This window comes from Neodiprion pinetum, chromosome 3 (assembly GCF_021155775.2).
Source record: "Neodiprion pinetum isolate iyNeoPine1 chromosome 3, iyNeoPine1.2, whole genome shotgun sequence".
Classification (NCBI taxonomy): Eukaryota; Metazoa; Arthropoda; class Insecta; order Hymenoptera; family Diprionidae; genus Neodiprion; species Neodiprion pinetum.
The window spans coordinates 22,834,680-22,853,750 of NC_060234.1; the positions used below are offsets into that span (position 1 = coordinate 22,834,680).

General features: G+C 41.8%; 2 protein-coding genes across 3 annotated transcripts in view; one reads left to right on the plus strand and one right to left on the minus strand.

Annotated features, from left to right (window-relative positions):
* Nucleotides 1-19,071, plus strand: part of Fstl5 (follistatin-like 5) — a 45,062-nt gene that overhangs the window by 1,045 nt on the left and 24,946 nt on the right. The gene's annotated exons all lie outside the window — the stretch shown is intronic.
* On the minus strand, nucleotides 1,431-13,532 carry LOC124213621 (stearoyl-CoA desaturase 5). The gene is made up of 6 exons (XM_046615079.2): nucleotides 13,318-13,532; nucleotides 6,528-6,850; nucleotides 5,503-5,633; nucleotides 3,609-3,814; nucleotides 3,133-3,315; nucleotides 1,431-2,430 (listed from the first exon to the last, which is right to left on the minus strand). Exons 2-6 carry the CDS (start codon nucleotides 6,736-6,738, stop codon nucleotides 2,121-2,123), a joined length of 1,041 nt encoding a protein of 346 aa, XP_046471035.1. The 5' UTR covers nucleotides 6,739-6,850; nucleotides 13,318-13,532; the 3' UTR covers nucleotides 1,431-2,120.

Below are 19,071 nucleotides of genomic sequence, written 5' to 3' on the forward strand. Positions count from 1 at the left end.
TTATTTATGGATACTGTTATATAGGGGATCGATTTCACCGCCGACCACTCCGTCGCACCATTGTACGTCCTTCGTACGTGTAATTTCGGTCTATAACCCAACTAAAGTCGGCTTCGGCTCTCTGTATCTACCACCGCGCGCTCCGATACCCAATACCCTGTGCTCGACCCGTGCGGTGTCTACCGTTGGAAAATTAAGTTCTATCTTTGGGCACTAGGGGACAGTGGATCGAAGGAGAGACGGGTCGAAGGAGAGATGACCGGACTACACCGTATATAAATACAGGATGAGTATAGGTATAGATGCAGTATTCCAGGAAGAGTCGGTGATCGATAGTTCGTTCTGTAGACGACCGACGAGAGGCAGGGTGAAACGGGTGAGGATGAAGTAGGCATCCCTTCTCCACCCTTGACAAATTGGTAGATATTTCGCTGTCCGGTATAGCGGTGGGTAGGTGGTTAGGTGGTCGGGTATATATTCCGCCGGAATGAGTCCGTGCAAGCCAAGCGGTTTTCCTTTTTTTCGGTTCCCTCCTCCGCCTCCTCGTTTCTTTATTTATTTTCTCTCTTCGCCTAAATGCGGGACAAATTAAGTGGTGGCTTTCCCTGCCGTCGGGGCAGGCCGAGCTGGGTGTTAGGTTGTGCTGGGGGCCTCGGAAATTTTCCCTTCCCATTCTTAATTACGCCGCAATTACGTCCAACTTTCCGCGCGAACCAGCTCAGACACCGACTCCGAAGATCCCCCTCGGGAAGGTAAGAAGTCGTAGTAAGTTGGTCCGACAAAGGGCGGCCTAGGCATATCAGGAAATGTAAAAAATCTTCAATACTTAATTCGCCAACGCCTGAAGTTGTCGCAACCGGTGTGACTCTCATGCACACACGGATGTGGAATATGGGCGCTCGCATGCGGTGAAACACGCGTAGGACCACGCTAATGACTAATTGTAAAAATTTCAACAATCGGCGTCTAGATGTGCGGACTTTGTCTCGCTGGTTCGTTATAAAATAAAGTATAAGGTGGTCCCATGGCGTAGAAAATTATACTTGAGACGAAGTAGACAGACTGAAGTAGTACGGGAACGACTGGGTAGTCGTAGTACTATTAAGGCCCCCCTGAAAGAACTGCGAGCCAGAGGGCACGAGACGGTCGGTGTGGGGGACTAATTTGTTAAGATTAAGGAGGAAATCCTCTCGAGCACCGTTCCACGCTTTTTCCTCCACTAGCCCATTATCCCGAGGTCTTGTTTCAAAAAGGTCTTAACTGCTCTAATATTCTTTCTTTTTATTCTCATCTTGCGTCGGTATGTCGGGATGACTGTTCGTCAGTTTCTCTATCCCTATTTCGTTTTCGACCCTGCGGACCACACACTCTTCGACTAATGACACATACGGACGGGATTTTATAAATTGAAGAAATTCACAAAGTTTCTCTTTCTTGACAATTATAACGTCTAAGGATTTTTATTGAAAAAATACATATAGTAATTATCGAAAAAACTACACGTATACATCCTTGATATATAATTCTACTGCAAATGGTAACCTGGCGAGCGTCAGGAGTTGGTACTACGACTAAACAACAACATAAAATTATATTTCCGTAATACCGGGCCAAACTGCCTCTATTACCGTTGTACATTTCTCGCATTACGTATGTATTTAAAGCTGTGTTCCCATGTGATTACATTCGAACATATCGGCGTGTCCTAATGAAACAAGGGCATCTCGTCGGGCTGTGTAGAATAAGTGTATCTCGTCGTATAGTCTAGAACAAGGGTATCTCAGAAGACTCTACAGGAAAAGTATAGGTAGTTCTACACACAGCTTATAGAGTTTTCTGAAATATCCTTGTTCTACCTTGCACGGCGAGATACATTTATTCTATCCGACTCGGCAAGATCCCCTTGTTTCATTAGGAAACGTCGTTACAGGTACACTGATCTGATTCACTGGTGTAGCATCAGACCGACCGCGACTGTCTAAATCTAATGCTTATACTTACGCAAAACATAAAATTATTATCACGTACATACTGTAGGATTTTAAAGCTCATTTTACCGTCGATCGTGCACAGTGGCGAATCGCAAAGTTAATTTTCAGTTCTCTACGCACACGTGCCTTTTAGCGTGACTGGATACTCCGTCGTTCATCGGAAGAATGATGAGTATCGTGATAGTGATTGCCCCAGAAACTATCCGTGCCGTCGCCCTTGGTCAGGCTAATTTTTTTCACGATTTCCTTGCTGGGTGTTTTGAGGTTGTAGGCGAGTCCGAACCAGGCCATCAACTCGATGAATCCGGTAGTGGGGTTCAGTCCGTATGCCCCAAGCTCGGCTGCCTTGTAGTCCCACGGGAACGAATGGTGGTAGTTGTGCCATCCCTCACCGAGCGTGAAAAAGGAAACTGTTGGGTTCTCCGTCGGCTTCACGTGGCTGCGTTGAGATGACATGAGACCATTTTTAGAGGAATATATTTTAAGTACTTAATGTAGTCAGAGTTACTACTCTTAAAAAAGGAATAAATGTCCGAGTCCCGCGGGCTACAGGGTAAAATTGACGAAAATTATACGTACTGCCATTCGAGGGTATGAATGTAGACGAGTTAAAAAGCGCGACATTTAAAGGACGACTATCTGTCAGATGACGCAGGTGTACAAGTTTTCTTTCTACTATACGTGTCAAAGTATAATTCATTAGCGGTGACGGTGATTCTACCTAACGTTTATCATAAAACGGAGAACTATTGAAAATATATGATTCTCCTCTCTTTCCTCTACAAATTGCAACATCCACTACCCCACGGTGTTGCCATGCCTTGTATTATATTTTATTCAACAATCTGAGATCGGGTTCTTATACTGGGGGTGAGTTGAGAGGTTGTGAACAAAAAATTATCTGCAACCCTTTGCGTGGTGGCTTGATTAGTTACGGTTGGAACAGGCTGAAGGGATTGAGTCTGGAGCTATGTCAGATTAGGTCAAGTTGGGCCGTGCCGGTAGGACATTAATCTCTTGCCCGTTCCCGCGCTGAGTTTTTTTGCTGGATCTAGCCCGGTTTTTCGGATCTCTAAGGGTACAGCAGCCAAAATGTCGAATTGTCGAGGTAACGGCGAAGCCTAGGCCCCAGAACACTTACCTGTTGTACGGCCGGTTTCCCCACATGTGAGCGAAACTGTTCACCAGGAACGTGGCATTGAGTAACCAGACGTACCGGATCGTCACAGCCAGGATGCTGACGGTCCAGGTTTCGCCCCATACGTAAACCGGTACCAGGGTTGGGAAGACGAAGCAAAGGAAGAGCATTATCGGCGTGTAGTACCTAGCAAAGACGGAAAATATTCTATATAGTAACCGTTTACGGCCCTCTAACGACTTCTTCGGATAAAAGAATCATGTCTTTAAACCTTAACTGGGGTTTGGGCACAAAATTAGCACCAAAATAGCACCAAATTACAATTTTGGTCTGATGTCGCAAAAATGATGTGGTTGGTCCAAGTTTAGAGACATCAAAGAATTACTGTTGTCAGTTTTCATTTAACAAATAACAGAATTACCTCGACACCTATTCCCGTAGTGTAGGGTGTATTTGCATTCTTATAATATTAAACTCACTTGTCGGCGAACTGTATAACCGGGTCAGCGAGAATATCGCTCATGTCAACTTTGCTGCCGTGGGCTTTCACTGCAGGGTGACGACGCATCATCAACCATCCCACATGGGAGAAGAAGAATCCACGGTTAGCATCGTGGGGATCGGCCGGGGTCTCGGTATAACGATGGTGGGTCCGGTGGTCTCGAATCCATTTGAAGAGGCACGTCTGTAACCAAATTTGATTAATTGTCACTAACTCAAGAGGGGCGATATACGATCGGGGTTATCCATTCCTCAAAACAGTATACAACAAACTTGCCGAAAGGGAACACGGAACGTCATTTTCTTAGTATCGGTATGATTCTCCAGGGAATTTTATGCATCTTAAGATATGAAATTTTTACATCATGAGGGGATAATTTTATAACTAATAGTATTACAAATCGTCCCCAAATCGTGTCTCTCGCGAGACTAGCGAAACGCAAGGTTGCATGCCTACAGTTGTAACGGATGTTTCGTTCGCAGTGGTAACACAACGAAAACGGAGCTACATGTTGTTGATTTAGAGCGCAAATATTGTTGTTATTACGGGTATGATTGAATTGACGGCAATCATTTTCACCCTTGCATCGTACTCTCAGAAGTGATGCTAATTTTTACCTAATATACTTTCGCAAAGACAATGGTGTAAGTGAACGGTGTATGCGACGAAGCTTCGTTATGAAAAAATATCCCCGAGCGTCCGTCTACGTATTCCTTAAGAGTTTCGAGGCGTATTACGCTCCCTTAATGCGAATAAATTTGGTAAATTTAATCATCACCGTCGCGTCTACTTAAACCTCAAAGAGATTGAGCTGTATTCCCCCGATCCCAGCGGACGCCGTTATAGTATAACCGCGTAGTGATTTTCCTCCGCCTCCTCAACCTTCTCTGTGTTACGATAATACCTTGGCGGCTTGGCTCGCTGGTCCGGAAACTTTCCTGTCCTCAACACAGGCGGTCCACCGCTATTTTGGGATTTCCCTACCGAATAAGGAGCAGAAGGACAACGACTGGGAGAAGGAATATGAGGAGGAAGAGGTAGCGTGGAGGAGTTTACCTTATTATACAGAACTTCAAGTTTTAAGCACAAAGCCCGGGGAATAAGGAGATGCGAGACACACTTATATTATACCACGGGTAAACAGAGGGTAGGCGGGTCCGCAATTTGGTTAATGGTCGGTAGTGCCACAAGCACGATTTACGTTCACCTAATTGCAAGCGGACGCGAATAATGAGCGGTAAATTAAAAGTGCACCGATATGCGTTTAATATTTCAATACTCCGGAATTATGTCGGTGTCGCAATTCCTTAAGACCTTGCGGAAGGAAGATTTGCACCGTCGCTGTATTGCCCCCGATAAAAGTCACTCCCAATTTGCGTCCCGGCAGCTTTTGCTACCGGTCGGTCCCATTTAAGGATATGGGTTTACTCCCACCATCCTTAGCGTCAAATCCGGGGAATCTCGCTCCCACACATCGTGAGACCAAATTGAATGAACGCCCTCAGATAGACTGCAGTCGATATGTGTGTAATCGATCAGCGTCGGGGGTGGAAAAGTGCCGAGGCAGCGAATCGGGCGTCACATTTATTACACACCTACTTTCCATAAAATCATTATTGGATTTCACTAAATACAGATTATCGGCAGTTCTGAGGGCAAAGTGCCGTGAACGGAGATTGGTGGCATCGCTTCGCGGCAACTCGGGCGGCATAAGCTCACCCGAAAGGGGTGGAACTTGGAGGACCGCCTACGCTGCTCTTCCTCCCTGACAGGGTATCCGTTACGAAACTCTAAGGCTCGGCGAAAAATTCGCTCTCTCCCCCCACGTTTGTTACTACCCCATTTATTTATTTTATTCAACTTTCGCCTACCTGGCCACCCATGCAGTAGAGCATCGCAAGGAATATCCTCAGCGGTATCTTAGCGCTGTAACTTCTGTGAGCCCACAGTCGGTGAGCACCAGCTGTAATTCCCAGGCCTGCTGATAAGCCGTAGAAAGGACCTAGGTGATAAGATTTTACATATAGCACCGCGGTTGCTCCACTGGCTAGTAGCGTTAGGATTAAGGAGGACACGATAGAGTACCCTTGGTAAAATTTTACTCCAGCTGCGAATTTATCTGCATTACGTCTTATACTCCGCGATCCTGTAATATATCTTTCCCAGAAGTCTATGCGAATTGCGAAACTCTTCACTGAGAAAAATCGCAGAGATATTCACTGAGAATTCCTCTCTGCATTTATCAGCGTTACATTCTCCTCTGCTTTTTATTATATATAATGGTTTTCACAGAATTCTGAGAGTTCATAAATTTATACGTTATGCGAACAGGATTATTTAGTCTCTGTGAGATCCAAAAAAATTACAGCTCTATATTTCAATGAAATTCTTTGCGAAAGGTTTTCGAATTGTTATGGTCATTTTTATACATATAGAAATGCAGATGAAACTCTCAGCAAGAACAGTCTCTTAGAAAATGTAGAAAAATTGTAACAAAAAAAAAAATCAGTGATATACGGAGAGGGTTGACAATCACTGAAACTCGGAACTACATTTTAAATAGGATTCAATGCGAAGTGTAGCTTCGGGTGTTTATTTGCGAGCGTTGAATGGCAATTAGATTCAAAGAAGATTCCTGGTATGTAAAAGATTGTTGATGGTGTAATTAAAGCTTACGGCCTGCACAGTCACAGTAGATAGTCAAAATCGGTATCGGATGCCATAAGGCTGGGTTCACATACTCGCGGTGACGCGGAGCACGGTTGATTGCCAACCAATCAAAATGCATGAAATGTAACAAACGCTAACTGATTTTAGGCATTTCGATTGGTTATCGCTCAAGCGCGTTCGACGCCATTGCGCCTGTGTGAACCCAACGTAAGGTTTAAAAACTTACTCCATAGCCATGTCCATAACTGGGCCTCGTGATACCGCGTGGCGAAGCTGTAGACAGCGACGATGTGCAATACGGCGATGGCGATAACGTTCCTCCATATGAGTGGCTGCTCGGCGGATTGGGGCGGCAGGGGAATCGGCTCGGCAGCTATTTCCTCCGGGGATTTCTTCCGAGGTGGTTCCTCGAACTGCGTTACAGTCGATGAGTACATTGCTGGAGCTAATTGGCCCGCGAAAAGTCGTTTTCCCGGAAAGAAGGGGTTCAGCGGATCAGATTACAAGTCGCTGATGACTTCAGGGCTGGCGGAGGGTTGAACTTTTACCCTGCAAAGAAGAACAAGAATTAGAAGGAGAATCGCAGAATCGAAGAATCGACATATATGGGCTTCCGTGTTCCTGTTATAATCTGACGTTGGCACGATTCTTTTTTTTTTTTTTTTGTCCTTTCTTTTCTATCCCTGACGTGTGCGTTAAGCCAATCAAGCGAACTTTTGGCGAGCTCGCAAGGTGCGTCGGCAAACAGGATTTTCTCGCAAATCAAACCCGAGACGGCTTCCATATCGATCAGAGTTAGACCCTGATGGTCCTCGGTACATAAAACTCGAAAGATCGTGACCCTGTATTCTACATCTCGACCACCGCAGGGTTTTCGAGATGCTTGAGCGTCCGCGTCGCTCAATAACCTCTCGGGAATTTGCACGTTTTGTGCGGAAATAAATGGTGCGCGAATAGCCTTTCGCAATTAACCCGAGAGCCGGCGTACGGAGTCATTTTTTAGCGCAAAAAATTGTGCTCCCGAAGTGACTTTTACACCCCGGCAAGATTAAATGTACGCTCGTGTTCCGGTCTAACCGACCGGAAACAATTTTTGAATTTCAATTGGTTATCTCTTGGTAATTTGATATAAAAAGCAGGCTCGATTGATGAAAATTGCGTTATATATAACAAAGGCGATTACCGATCAGATGAGACCGAAGACTTTATGCCTTATTATAATTTATTTGGTCAGGTTCTCCAGCAATTTTAACGCCAGTTTTATCTACTTGAAATATGGTTTTAAGGATGTACAGGCGTGTAATTCAAAATCGTGGTAGGTCAATGCAAATTATACAAATTGTCCTTATTGTTATGTTAGATCTGTGTGTCAACCCCTAACTTTTCGTAATTTTACATTGATTCTTGCGAGAAGCCGTCACGCTCATGCATATAACAGCAGTAATTAAAAGTAAAATAGCTCCGGTGTGGTTGAGGCAATCGCTTTTAAATTTTAAAGAGGTATTTAAAATAAAAGTGATAACAATTTGTATAATTATCATTGACCTAGCACGATTTCTAATTACACGTCTATACATCCTTAGGATCGCGTTCGACTCAATGTGTGAATAGATATGTATATGATTTCGGTACAGCGCTGCTTCACTAAAATTTCTTTGGTGGATAGTTGACGCTGTAAATGAAATTTTCGAACAGCAAGGAAAGGATTAAGCGAAACAAAGAATACTCGGAAATCGAAGTAAAACGAAATACTTAATCTCGATGCCATGCATTTTTTATTTCGAGGTTGTGATATTCTCATCGTACAAGGATCATTAATCATTACTGAAGTAATACATTGGGATACGCGGCGCCTCGACAGCATCGAGTAAATTATATGAATATACAATGACGCATTTACCATATATATCCTAACGCTAATAATTGGTCACACTACATTGACTGACGCCCCTTTCACACGCCAGGACTTATTTGTACAGTGTTTGGCAGTAAAAATTTCAAATAAGATTTCTCTTCGCATAGCCGGTATATCCGGGTCAACGAGGATCCCGAGATGTCTGGAGTTGGCATGAGTATTGCAAGTTTGAAAACTGCGTTAAATCTTTACGACGATCGTGACACGTAACGAAGTTACTTATTGTATTTAGACCGTGATTAGATCCGCATCATGTACCGATACTTTCACCGCGATACAATGTATAATAAATCCATCGCTTAGTCCGCGTATCCGTAATAAAATCGTTTTCACTTTCCCAAACAATCATATTGTATTCGCAAAAACCTTATCCTGCAACTCGTAATCGATCCGGAACGCATTGTGTATGAAACGCCGAGTCACCCTCGCGCACACTTACGTAAGAAAACTTTTTTTTTCCTCTCCCCCACCCCCGGAAACATAACAGCTCGAGAAAATAGCTGGCGGAGGAGTGAGAGCTTGCCATCAAGTTGGGGGTTACGCAGCCTCCGCTGCTGCAGTCTACCTTCTCATTTATAATCGTCAAACTAACAATTTACGTCTAGCCCCATCATCGTTCCTCCAACGTCGGTTTCGATCTCCTGGCGGCTATACGGATCTGGATATAACCGTGCTTCGCACCTTGTGGCTCTAGTATTTGCTCCCAGAGACGGTCAAATATTTACATCGTAGATAGCAGCCGCGACTCCAGTGCAAACGCCGGACCCCCACGTTTCATGATCATGATTGATATCTCGTACCATAAGGCAGTGAAGGATGTGTATGAAGAATTTTCATTCAATTTTCTTTCCATCCAATATAAACCGGGTCTGCTCAGGAATGCATTGTTGAATTTAATTCAGGAATTTCTACTTTCTTCGGACTCGATACTCCTCAGGTATTTACGTATAACTCCTGTATACGTTGACAGATATGGAGATTATCGATCACATCACGTAACATCGTAAACCTATTACCATGTGAAAATTGTAGTTTCTCAGCCATGTGTCCGTTTGAATAATCGACAAGCATCATTCGCTTTTGGCCGATATCCATACAGACGAGATACGTGCTCTAGATAGATTATTTTCGACAAAGCGCAAACGCAAACCTGAACGTGACAGTAGCGTCGATAAGATGAAATAAGTTCTCATATCTCCATCGAATTTGAATCACCTTCAATTTCCGGAACTGGCCAGTTACCTATACATATGTATGTATGCCGGACTGCTGCACAATGCATAACTATACTTGTATGCATAATGCACGTCTCATTCGAGTTCACCTGCAGTGCTGCAGATAGCAGGCGTCTAGGAATCTGGGATTGCGAGGTGAGCTCAGATTTGCTGCGAGCCGAACGGGAGTAGCTCTACCGAAAGCTTTACTTTAACTTTATTTCCAACGTAATGTAACGCAACCCATCATCGGGTGTAGGGTATGTTATACGTACAAAAGCCTCTGGCGAATCGATCGGTCATATTATACCCGGTCGTTCAACGCGGGAGATAGGTATAAAGTGTGGAGAGAAATGTGCCGCGTCATCGTTCCACGCGGGTGAAACAAAGCGAGATGGAAATCAGGGAAAGTGAAAATTCATGTGTTACACGGGTAATTGAAACGAAAGGTATACATATGCAGGCCTTATCCCCGCAGGCTACGACGCGAAGCGAAACTGCATTTCTCGTCCAAGTGTAAGTACCTATCTACGAGAACTGCACTTTCCTCGTTTCCTTTTCCTCTAATACTTTTATGTCAGCGTATATCCGCAGTTATATCTGGTTCGCTATATCGGGTTACGGCAGCTGATCATCGACGAGTGCCTGCTCGATTGCTAGATCGAGAAGGAGGCTGCAGGTGAGCCGGTGAAAGTACTCAATGCCCATTCGCTGATTTCGCGTTGCGTCGTTGATCCTCGCAAAATTGAGAGCAGTTCCTGCTGCGGCACGACTGGCCGGAACCGACTGTGATTCAGGATGTGTCACACCTCCCCGTCACGCGTTATAACGGCTGACGCGTGTGTTGTTATTTTAACACGGAAGCGAGGCGACACGCGTGAGTTCTCCACACCGGATTACAGCTTGTACTGCCTTTTTCTTCTTGTCCCATTCTTTTACTCAGTTTTTAATTGTCTGGTTTCTTTATATTTTCTATTCGTACGCTCGACGACACGTCGCGAACAGGAAGAAAAGAAGTAGATGCGATCGCTACAGGACGGATATATAATGGAACACCTACTTTCAGTTAGGAACATGAGAAATCGAATTCAGTCGTTTCCTAGATGCTTTCATGTACCTATGAAACAATTTCTGCCTTAAGTTCAAGATCACCCGTAATCATCGCGCGCTAGATTTCGGACACTTGAGGCTTTTGACATTGGGTAAATCCGCTTACGTTTATGAAATTGTAAAAACATTTTACCATAATCCGCCTGTATTTTGGCAACTGAGAGTACATTACGGTGATTGTCATTTGTCTCATTGTCCGCTCCTGGCCGACTTCTCACGCTCTCGAACCGTGGCTCATGAGAACAAATGTCGATCGGTAAAATGTACCCGGATTTGCATAAATGCAGGCGAATATACTGGCCCATTAAACATTTTCACGAAACAACTTTGTAATAATATGATCGTAATAGATTTCAATTGTTTTCATTATTAGTCAAATGTACAGTAATGTTCATGAATGGATTTCCATTGGCTTACTATTCGTTGGAATCAAAACTGAAACAAACTTTCTTTCTACGGAAATATTACGTGTCTATGATTCTATTGTCCCTTGCGTCGCTAATTATTGACGCATAAAATTTACTTAGCGAAGAAACTCGTTCCAGTTTTGATTCCAAAAAATAGTGAGCCACTGGCAACCTATTGATGAACATTCTGCACGTACATATTTAAGGTATACAACACGCGAAACCGGTTTCAAAAAAGTATGCGCTGTGATTTTTCACACTGCTTTCCATCACGGCCAACTTCCGTATCCGAGGGGGGTTGAAATAACAATATCTCTTCGCTACGATGGGTCGGCACGGAAACAGTGAAATCTTTCTTCCGCCGAAGGGTGCTCATTCTTCCATGTATGTATATGCACAGCCGCGCAGTGGTGAAAATTATAGGCTCGATCAATTTTTCCTGATAAAATTGAAAAGTTTTTATAGATACGAACGCACGTCATTGCACAGGATTTTTCTCGTCTTTTTTTATATCTTCTACACATGTATACAAAGTTTATAATTATTGGATGTGAATTTTTTGTTTGTTTGTTGTTTTTTTTTTTTACTACTGCAATGTCTTCCAGATTTAAAGATACAATAAAATTTAATTAGATTTATTTTCATATGATATTCTTAGTTTATGGTCATTTCAATTTATGCATACTATTGATTGAAGCACAGATTCAAGTTGACAATAAAAATGTTCGTCCGAGATAATTAAAACACAAACGAGTACCTTCGATTACTACCCCTCGGTGCAAAGGTCGCTTGTGTTTTACGCAAAAAACAAACCTTCCCATTTCGATTAAATTTGCTTCCCTCACTTTCTGTAACATTCAAACGCTGCAGTGTGCGAGAGAATAACGACGATGATAATCATGCGCAGCTGCGCAAGTACTGCGATGATCGTTAGTTTTAATACAATGCGTGCGTATTCGCGGATCGGAGGAGCTGCAGGGGTCTCACCCCGTTCGTACTGCAGCCCTTAACTGTGCGCGCAAAACCCGCGGCGCCCCTAACCACCGGCGGTGTGGCTGCATCGCGGAAAAGAATCAATAGCAGGCGGCGGGATCTGGATGTTATACCACGGTATACCGGGCCGTACATAGATAATGCAACACACACGTATAGGCATACATATAGGGATATTATAACACATGCACATGCAGCGTACGCGTATATACCGTGAGGTTCTTTTGAAAGACCTGCTCGTAGCGCGCCCGATTTAGCTTGATTAATTTTGATTGGCTGATATTTATTCTCGCAGCCTGAGGCAAACCAGCTGATGAGTGAAAATCAACCATAACCTCTGGCCGACTAATAAAGGTACACTCGGGGACAATGAATTTGAGACGGCTAATTTTTCACCGTGAGGATAATGACTTGTTAGATTGACACGTATTCTAAGGTTAGATTCGACGGTCTTGGGTTATATTATGTTTATTGAGATTGAGTTTGTTTCGCACTCGGCTGACTATGGCGCTGTAAGTTTCTCCGTGTTGCCAACATAACTGTCCAGTGTAAAAGATTAGCCGTCTCAGACTCATTGTCCCCAAGCAGAGATGAGTCATCTCTGCCCCGAGTGTACGTTCCGAATTTAGCTCCCAGTGCTATCAGCAATCATTTATCTCTTCTGCGCTGTCAAGTTCATGACTAGCTCTGCCTGTGTCCTAGGGAGTTTTTAGCGCTTCCGGATAATTTCGGAACGCAGCCTATGAATGACCGGTCATGGCACAGCCGCGATCCACTCTGCCCAACACGCTAGCAACATTTTTACGAAGTTGACTGCGGACATAAACCAGACGAGTTGCAATTGTCGAGCAGATCTTTTCAATAGAACCCCTCGGTATAAGGGGTAAAAATCTTGCGCCCTCGGCGTTGAAAGTATATGCATGAGCGGACGAAGCCTCAGGAGCGGATGACGGTTGGTTATACCAATTGCAAGAAGATTTCAATTAATCGAAAGAATGATTAATTGAAAGGGTCGCATAATCGATTAATCGAAAAAACCGAGAGATCAACCACTTTTCAAGAATAAATGATTTCAAAAGATTCAATGCCTTCGTAAATTTCAAGGAATCCAAATCATTTCGTAGGATTTAAGAGGTTCTTATGAAGATCAAGTGATTTCAAAATTATTTCACGGAATTGACATTTCATGCACAGGATTGCACAGGATTCCGAAAGACTTCATAGGGTTTCAAAGATTTCATGTAATTTCATAGATTTCATATGCTTCTACGGGATATATCTGTAGATTTCACAATATTTCAGGAGATTTCAGATGATATCTTTAATCAATCGATATCTACGATTAATCGATTAATCGCACAGGTAGTCGGTACTTACGTAGTCTCGCAGCGGCGGATGGATTCGAATCGAAAGAAATTGCCACTGGTTATCGTTGATCAATTTCTTTCCCGGCCGTAACAATGCAGAAATGTCGGTCTCTTTTTCTTTCGCAACTTCGATCGCGACACGGGTTTGACAAAATTCCTGCACTCTCGCTCGGCTCCCTTCTGCAGCTCGTGCGATATTTCCAGGCGATAATTCCCGGCATCGGAGCTCTGCAGAGCTTATATATAAAGACTTCCGAGTCTTAACCGGGCATGGAAAGGGACGCGTGTGAAAGGGGGGATGAAAAAGATGAAAAAAAATGCTGAAGACTACGCGGATACACCGTACCTCAATACTATGATGTATTCCGGCCTCGACTAGCCGGTATTAACTATTTGGATTTGAGACAGTCGATATTCTCTGGTTATTCTGATGAGTTACAAACGCGTGGCAGCGAAGCCAATCGTGTAACAGGTACCGGCTCTCGTTGATTTCGTTGTAAATGATGGGACTGCCCCACTTTCATTCTCCAAGCTCCGGGCACGGAATAATTTCACCGCCAATTATACGTTATAATAGGAGATATGCTCCAACGCTGATATCTGAATTTTCGAAAAATGTTCACGTTGTAATTGCAGGTAATTATACATATATTATTCTTAATGTAAAAAGTGTATTTCCGGCAAAAGAAATCTTGAGCGACAAACAGACCTATATATCATTGGTTTATTATACATGTACTTGTTGAGGTCCTTCACTAAAAGGCAGAATTAAGCTATAAAGGTTGGTTATTTGACAAAGCATACATTCTAACTACGGTGAAATTGTTTCCTAAATTATTATTTCATATGCAATTTCATTCTATTACAAATCTCCCAACGTTTCGCAGATTTCATTTTCGATTAATTTACTGTAGGTATACCTAGTGCAGTTTTCTTTCCGTCTTCTCAGTCAACGCGGATTCAAACAAATATGAAACGAAAATTTGTGAGAATGACATTCACGGGACAAAATCTCAACGTATTATTGATACACCTATACGATGTGAATTTACGAACGAGATGAAACGAAATAAAATGAAGAAAAATTTAAGCAACTATTTCTGCAAGTGCGCTGCAAGTGTAATTAATAAACTATAGTACACAAACTACTGGTAGTTAAGAATGGGAATATAATAATTAAATAAAATAACATAAGTGCAGTACTTGCAAGTTAATAATGTAATTAATAAATACAGGACGCATAAATTTGTAATCAGTGTATGTGAGAATAAAAATCGAAAATTTTGTTACTCTTATTAAACTTATTGAATTGCTAATAAATTTGCAGTCGACAGAGAAATTGCATCATGCAAAAAATGAATAATCCAGAGATTTGCCCTTCTTACTTAAAGTAGCTGCTGTTGTATATCATTATTTATCTTTTTCACACTTTTCCCCGTGCATGATGATACGGTATCGGGAACCAGAAGGGCTTACTGCACTCCTATACACGTACTTACAGCATCGCGGAGAAAGCAGTTGGCTGTGCAGATATCACCGGCTATACACTCTGTACTCTATGGTCTACCCGTATCAATGCGCACGCACGTTACAGCGGCACGGTAATGCGAATACCGTGCGGCGGAAGGACGGCGGCAGGCAGCACCCTTTGGTCCGATTCCGGGGCAAGCGGAATATCTTGGCGAAGAGAGAAACCAGCGAGTTCGGTTTTCACTTTCCGAATCCTGCGCCACTCCTTGCTTCCCAGCGACTCTCTTCAGCTCTCTTTCCAGAGCTCATTGTCCTGATCTCCAGCGTATTTGGGCACGTCGAAAAACATCACTTGTATTTACAGTAACAGACCCAGAAGCTCCTTTGGGGATCGACCGAAATGAAACGGTGAACCTGAGTCAAAATATATATATATATATGCTTTGAAAAAGTTTGCTTTCATACCCAGGAGAATGATTGAACGGTATTTTAGAAAATCCATTGTTAAAATTTTTATTTATTCATAACTCGAAAGAAATATATTGTAAGTTTTGATAAATGATTGGTTAATGAATAGAAAAATCGTAAGATAAATTTTTGGACAAAGAAAAAAAATTTTTTTTTGTAGAGCTGTATAATCGGACTCTATTCCCAATTATCCGACAAAGCTAGCGCATGTGAATTTGGACGGACAATCTGTCAAGTTTCACCGTTTCTTCTCAGTAATTACGACAATTTAGTAAAATTGATTTGGAATCCAAATGAATAATCAACTCCGACATATACTTTTATAACCGAATTGTGCCAGAGAGGCAATGAATTCTCAAACAAGAAACGACAATTAGCTCATTAAAGCGTGTGCAATTTGACCTAACACAATATGCGAATAGAAGAACCGCAGTGCAGTACTTAATTGATCAACCAAGTGTCGGAGGGGGTTTCATTTTCCAACTTGGTGCAATAATCGCGTGCATCCTTCGCGGGAAACTTAAACATAGCATGTTATGCACATATTTTAGACGGAGAGTTTCGAGTTTCGTAGAGCAAGGTTTCATATCCACCAATCGTTGCGAAACGTCGGCGGCGAACGTTCCTGGAACGTTATATTCTTCCGTCGACAACCCCTGCAGCTCCCTATTTCACTGAACATATTACAACAAAGACTACACGGCCCCGTAAACGGATGAGATAAACTTCGCCTCCAGATTGCAACATTTCGCTCGCTTCATCTTTCATATGAATGTATAATATTGCAGGCAAACGTATAAATTATACCTGCGTGAATCATTCTTTTGACTTTACCGCGTCGATGGGTGTGAGACTCTTCTTACAGAGATTTATTGCATTTTAAATCCGGACAGAGGACTTGGAGTTATGTGAAAAAATTGTGCGAAATTAGCAATAAATACACTAAAATTACATATACGTAAAAACGTATGATCATATTGGAATCTCGTTTGCGGTTCTGTGAAAAGAATTGCAGTCCCATTTGAGATGTGTATCAAGAATTTGACATCGTAGTCTATACGAAATTCTAAAGATATTTTTATAAGAGTTCTGTACAATAAGAATTTTGAGGAAAACGAGATATATCCGTGATTTAGGGAAATAGTACATACTCTATCAAATTAGCCATAAAATAATGAAATTCCAAGTTAAAATAAAAGTTAATTATAGGTGTAAATAAAGAGCAAGCTGAAGTATAAAGCATATAAGCACCTTTCTAATTGACCGAAATATTATAGTGCAATATAACATAGAGATGTATCGTGAAACCGCATGCAGTTGGACAATTAAAAAAGTAACAGTAGGTAATTACAATGGTTGCGAATACAAATACCTACACATATGCGCACAACTGTAAATTTCGCAACGGAAAAAAAAAAAAAAAAAAGCTAACAAATCAAATACACGCTAATAAATCAACGGCAAAAGACACGTAGGTACCAGAATCTTTGACTTGCAACTATGAAATCCAGTCGAAATTATGAGAGAAGCCCGAAGGTGCATAACAAACTGTTTCTCAACAACACAAACTGCAGGCATATATCACTGCGGATGTACATTTATAATGCCCATAATGTACAAAAGGTGTGAATATAAACGTATTAACGTCAATTAGTATGCAAATAGTTGGTAAGAAATCGATTGTACTTTATTTACGAGGTAATAACGGACTTGCGCTAAGAAACTGTCGATTAGACACACTTGCAGGGAATCGCAAAGTGCTTCGTTATTACATCGGTAACGTGAGAAGAAAAATTTCAATATTACCCGAGGCTTCGGAACATTAAGCAGTGCAAAAATGTTCGGTAAAAAGATTCCGACCATAAACATCGATTCGTTACTCGATTACTGGAAACCGGCTCAGCGGCGCGTAATGTTTGCGTCCCGATTTTTTCACTGAAATATTTCTCCCCTTCTTCGCATTGTACGGTTGTTCGATTTCACATCCAACCTGAATGCGACACGTTTTAAGAGGAGACAAGCGACGTATGCAGTTGACGATGAATGATGGGCCGGTCTGCGGGTCTCCGAACTCGACTTCTTTGCAAATCGTGCCTTCGGCAACAAAAAGCGTGTTGCGCAAGTTTAAGCGATAATTGCGCTTCTGCGGTGTTACGAGATTGTTCGTTTCAGTACCAACACGGATGCCGCGTGCACATCGAGCACGGGATGCATATCAACCCTACAACACAGGTACGGTGTCGTAAACGACGCGAGCCGACTTTCAAACTACGCTCCTAAGCTAAAAATTGACATTATCGGCCTGGGATCGTGAGTAAAGTTCAGTTCCATTACCCACATAACAATGAATATTTCAGAAAACTTTCTGAAATCTTTCATGAAAGGAAAGAAACATTTCAAATATATTTCAAAAAAAGGTTGCTGCAAGTTGAAAATGTCCGCGTCAGAAACTTGCAAAAGATTTCTTGACTGTTGTTGTTCTTAAAAAGTTTCTCATAATCTTTCTATAAAATAATTTATTGAAAGTTTGTTGGAAAGATTTCATGTTATATGGGTATCTGGCAGTGAGGTTGAGCCAATCATAACATCAGTTGCTTGCTGGCCATTGCGCAGAGCAATTGAAAAAAACACTTCAAAACTGCCGTTGGTGTTTCGTGGCGGTAAGTGAATTTTGCTTTCTTTACTCGAATTAAAATATTTTACTTGTTATTACTTAAATTAAGCGCCAATAGTCACATATAATATTATACAAAGCCATATACACGATAAATTTTTTACGAACTAAACTTCAATGAAGTAAAATTTGCTCATCACCATTCGTTTCCCCATTGAAAAAGGAGACGTTATCGATCCCACTTATGAGTTAAAAGGTACAAAAAAGATAGATGTATTTAGAATTATAGAGGTCTAGGAATTTCGGCTTTTTAAATTTCCGCTCTCCAAGTTCCTGTTTGACCGCAATCAGGCGTGAGGTCGAAACGAGAAATTCGTTTTAACGATGTATGGTACATACAGTCTACTCGAAATTGTGTCGACACAGAAACGTGACAAAAGAAAGATTTAAAAGGTCCAATTTGAGCGAATCAAACTTAGTCTCATTGAGAAAGTCTCCTTAGTCCGGAAATAAAAATGTTAAATCACTGAATCTCAACTGGAACCACTCTGTTACTAACAAGGTCAGAGAAATCACTATATTCCAGTATTTCCTCAGCGAAAAATCCTTATTATGCAAATTGTTTGAGATAGATTTTTTTTCTTGCGCTCGTCAGTTGGTAATAAAAATATGACATGTCACAATGACACTGTCATCGTAAATTACAGAATGATAAACTTGTGATACAAAAAGAAATCTCTCATTGTTAATCATAATTTAACATAGGCGAACCGTTGAGAATTTATATTTTCGTAAAATGTACTGTTACTCATTGGAATCGACAATCGTAAAAGCAGTATGGATATATCAGTGAAAAAATATCAAAAAATATCAAAACAATGTGAGTCTCTGATGTTGTTATAATAATAAGGTATGTAACGTTGAAATTCAGTGTTTTAACATTTTTTTCTGCGAATGAGCTTCGATAACAATTCAAGCTCTGTTCTCGTATCGCGTTCTTGTTTAGATAACCTTCCACCTACCGTATGTCGCATACATTCTTAAACTCTGCCAGAAATAGTATATTGTGTAACAAGGAGGTAAATTCGGTCATTCCCAGAAAGAAATCGCCTTCAACGAACCCAGTTGCAGTATCGCGAGTTTGGGTGACGATCACATCGGCGTAAGTTATGACTATAATTAGAAGTTGTAAACCGCGTTTCTTAGACGGCG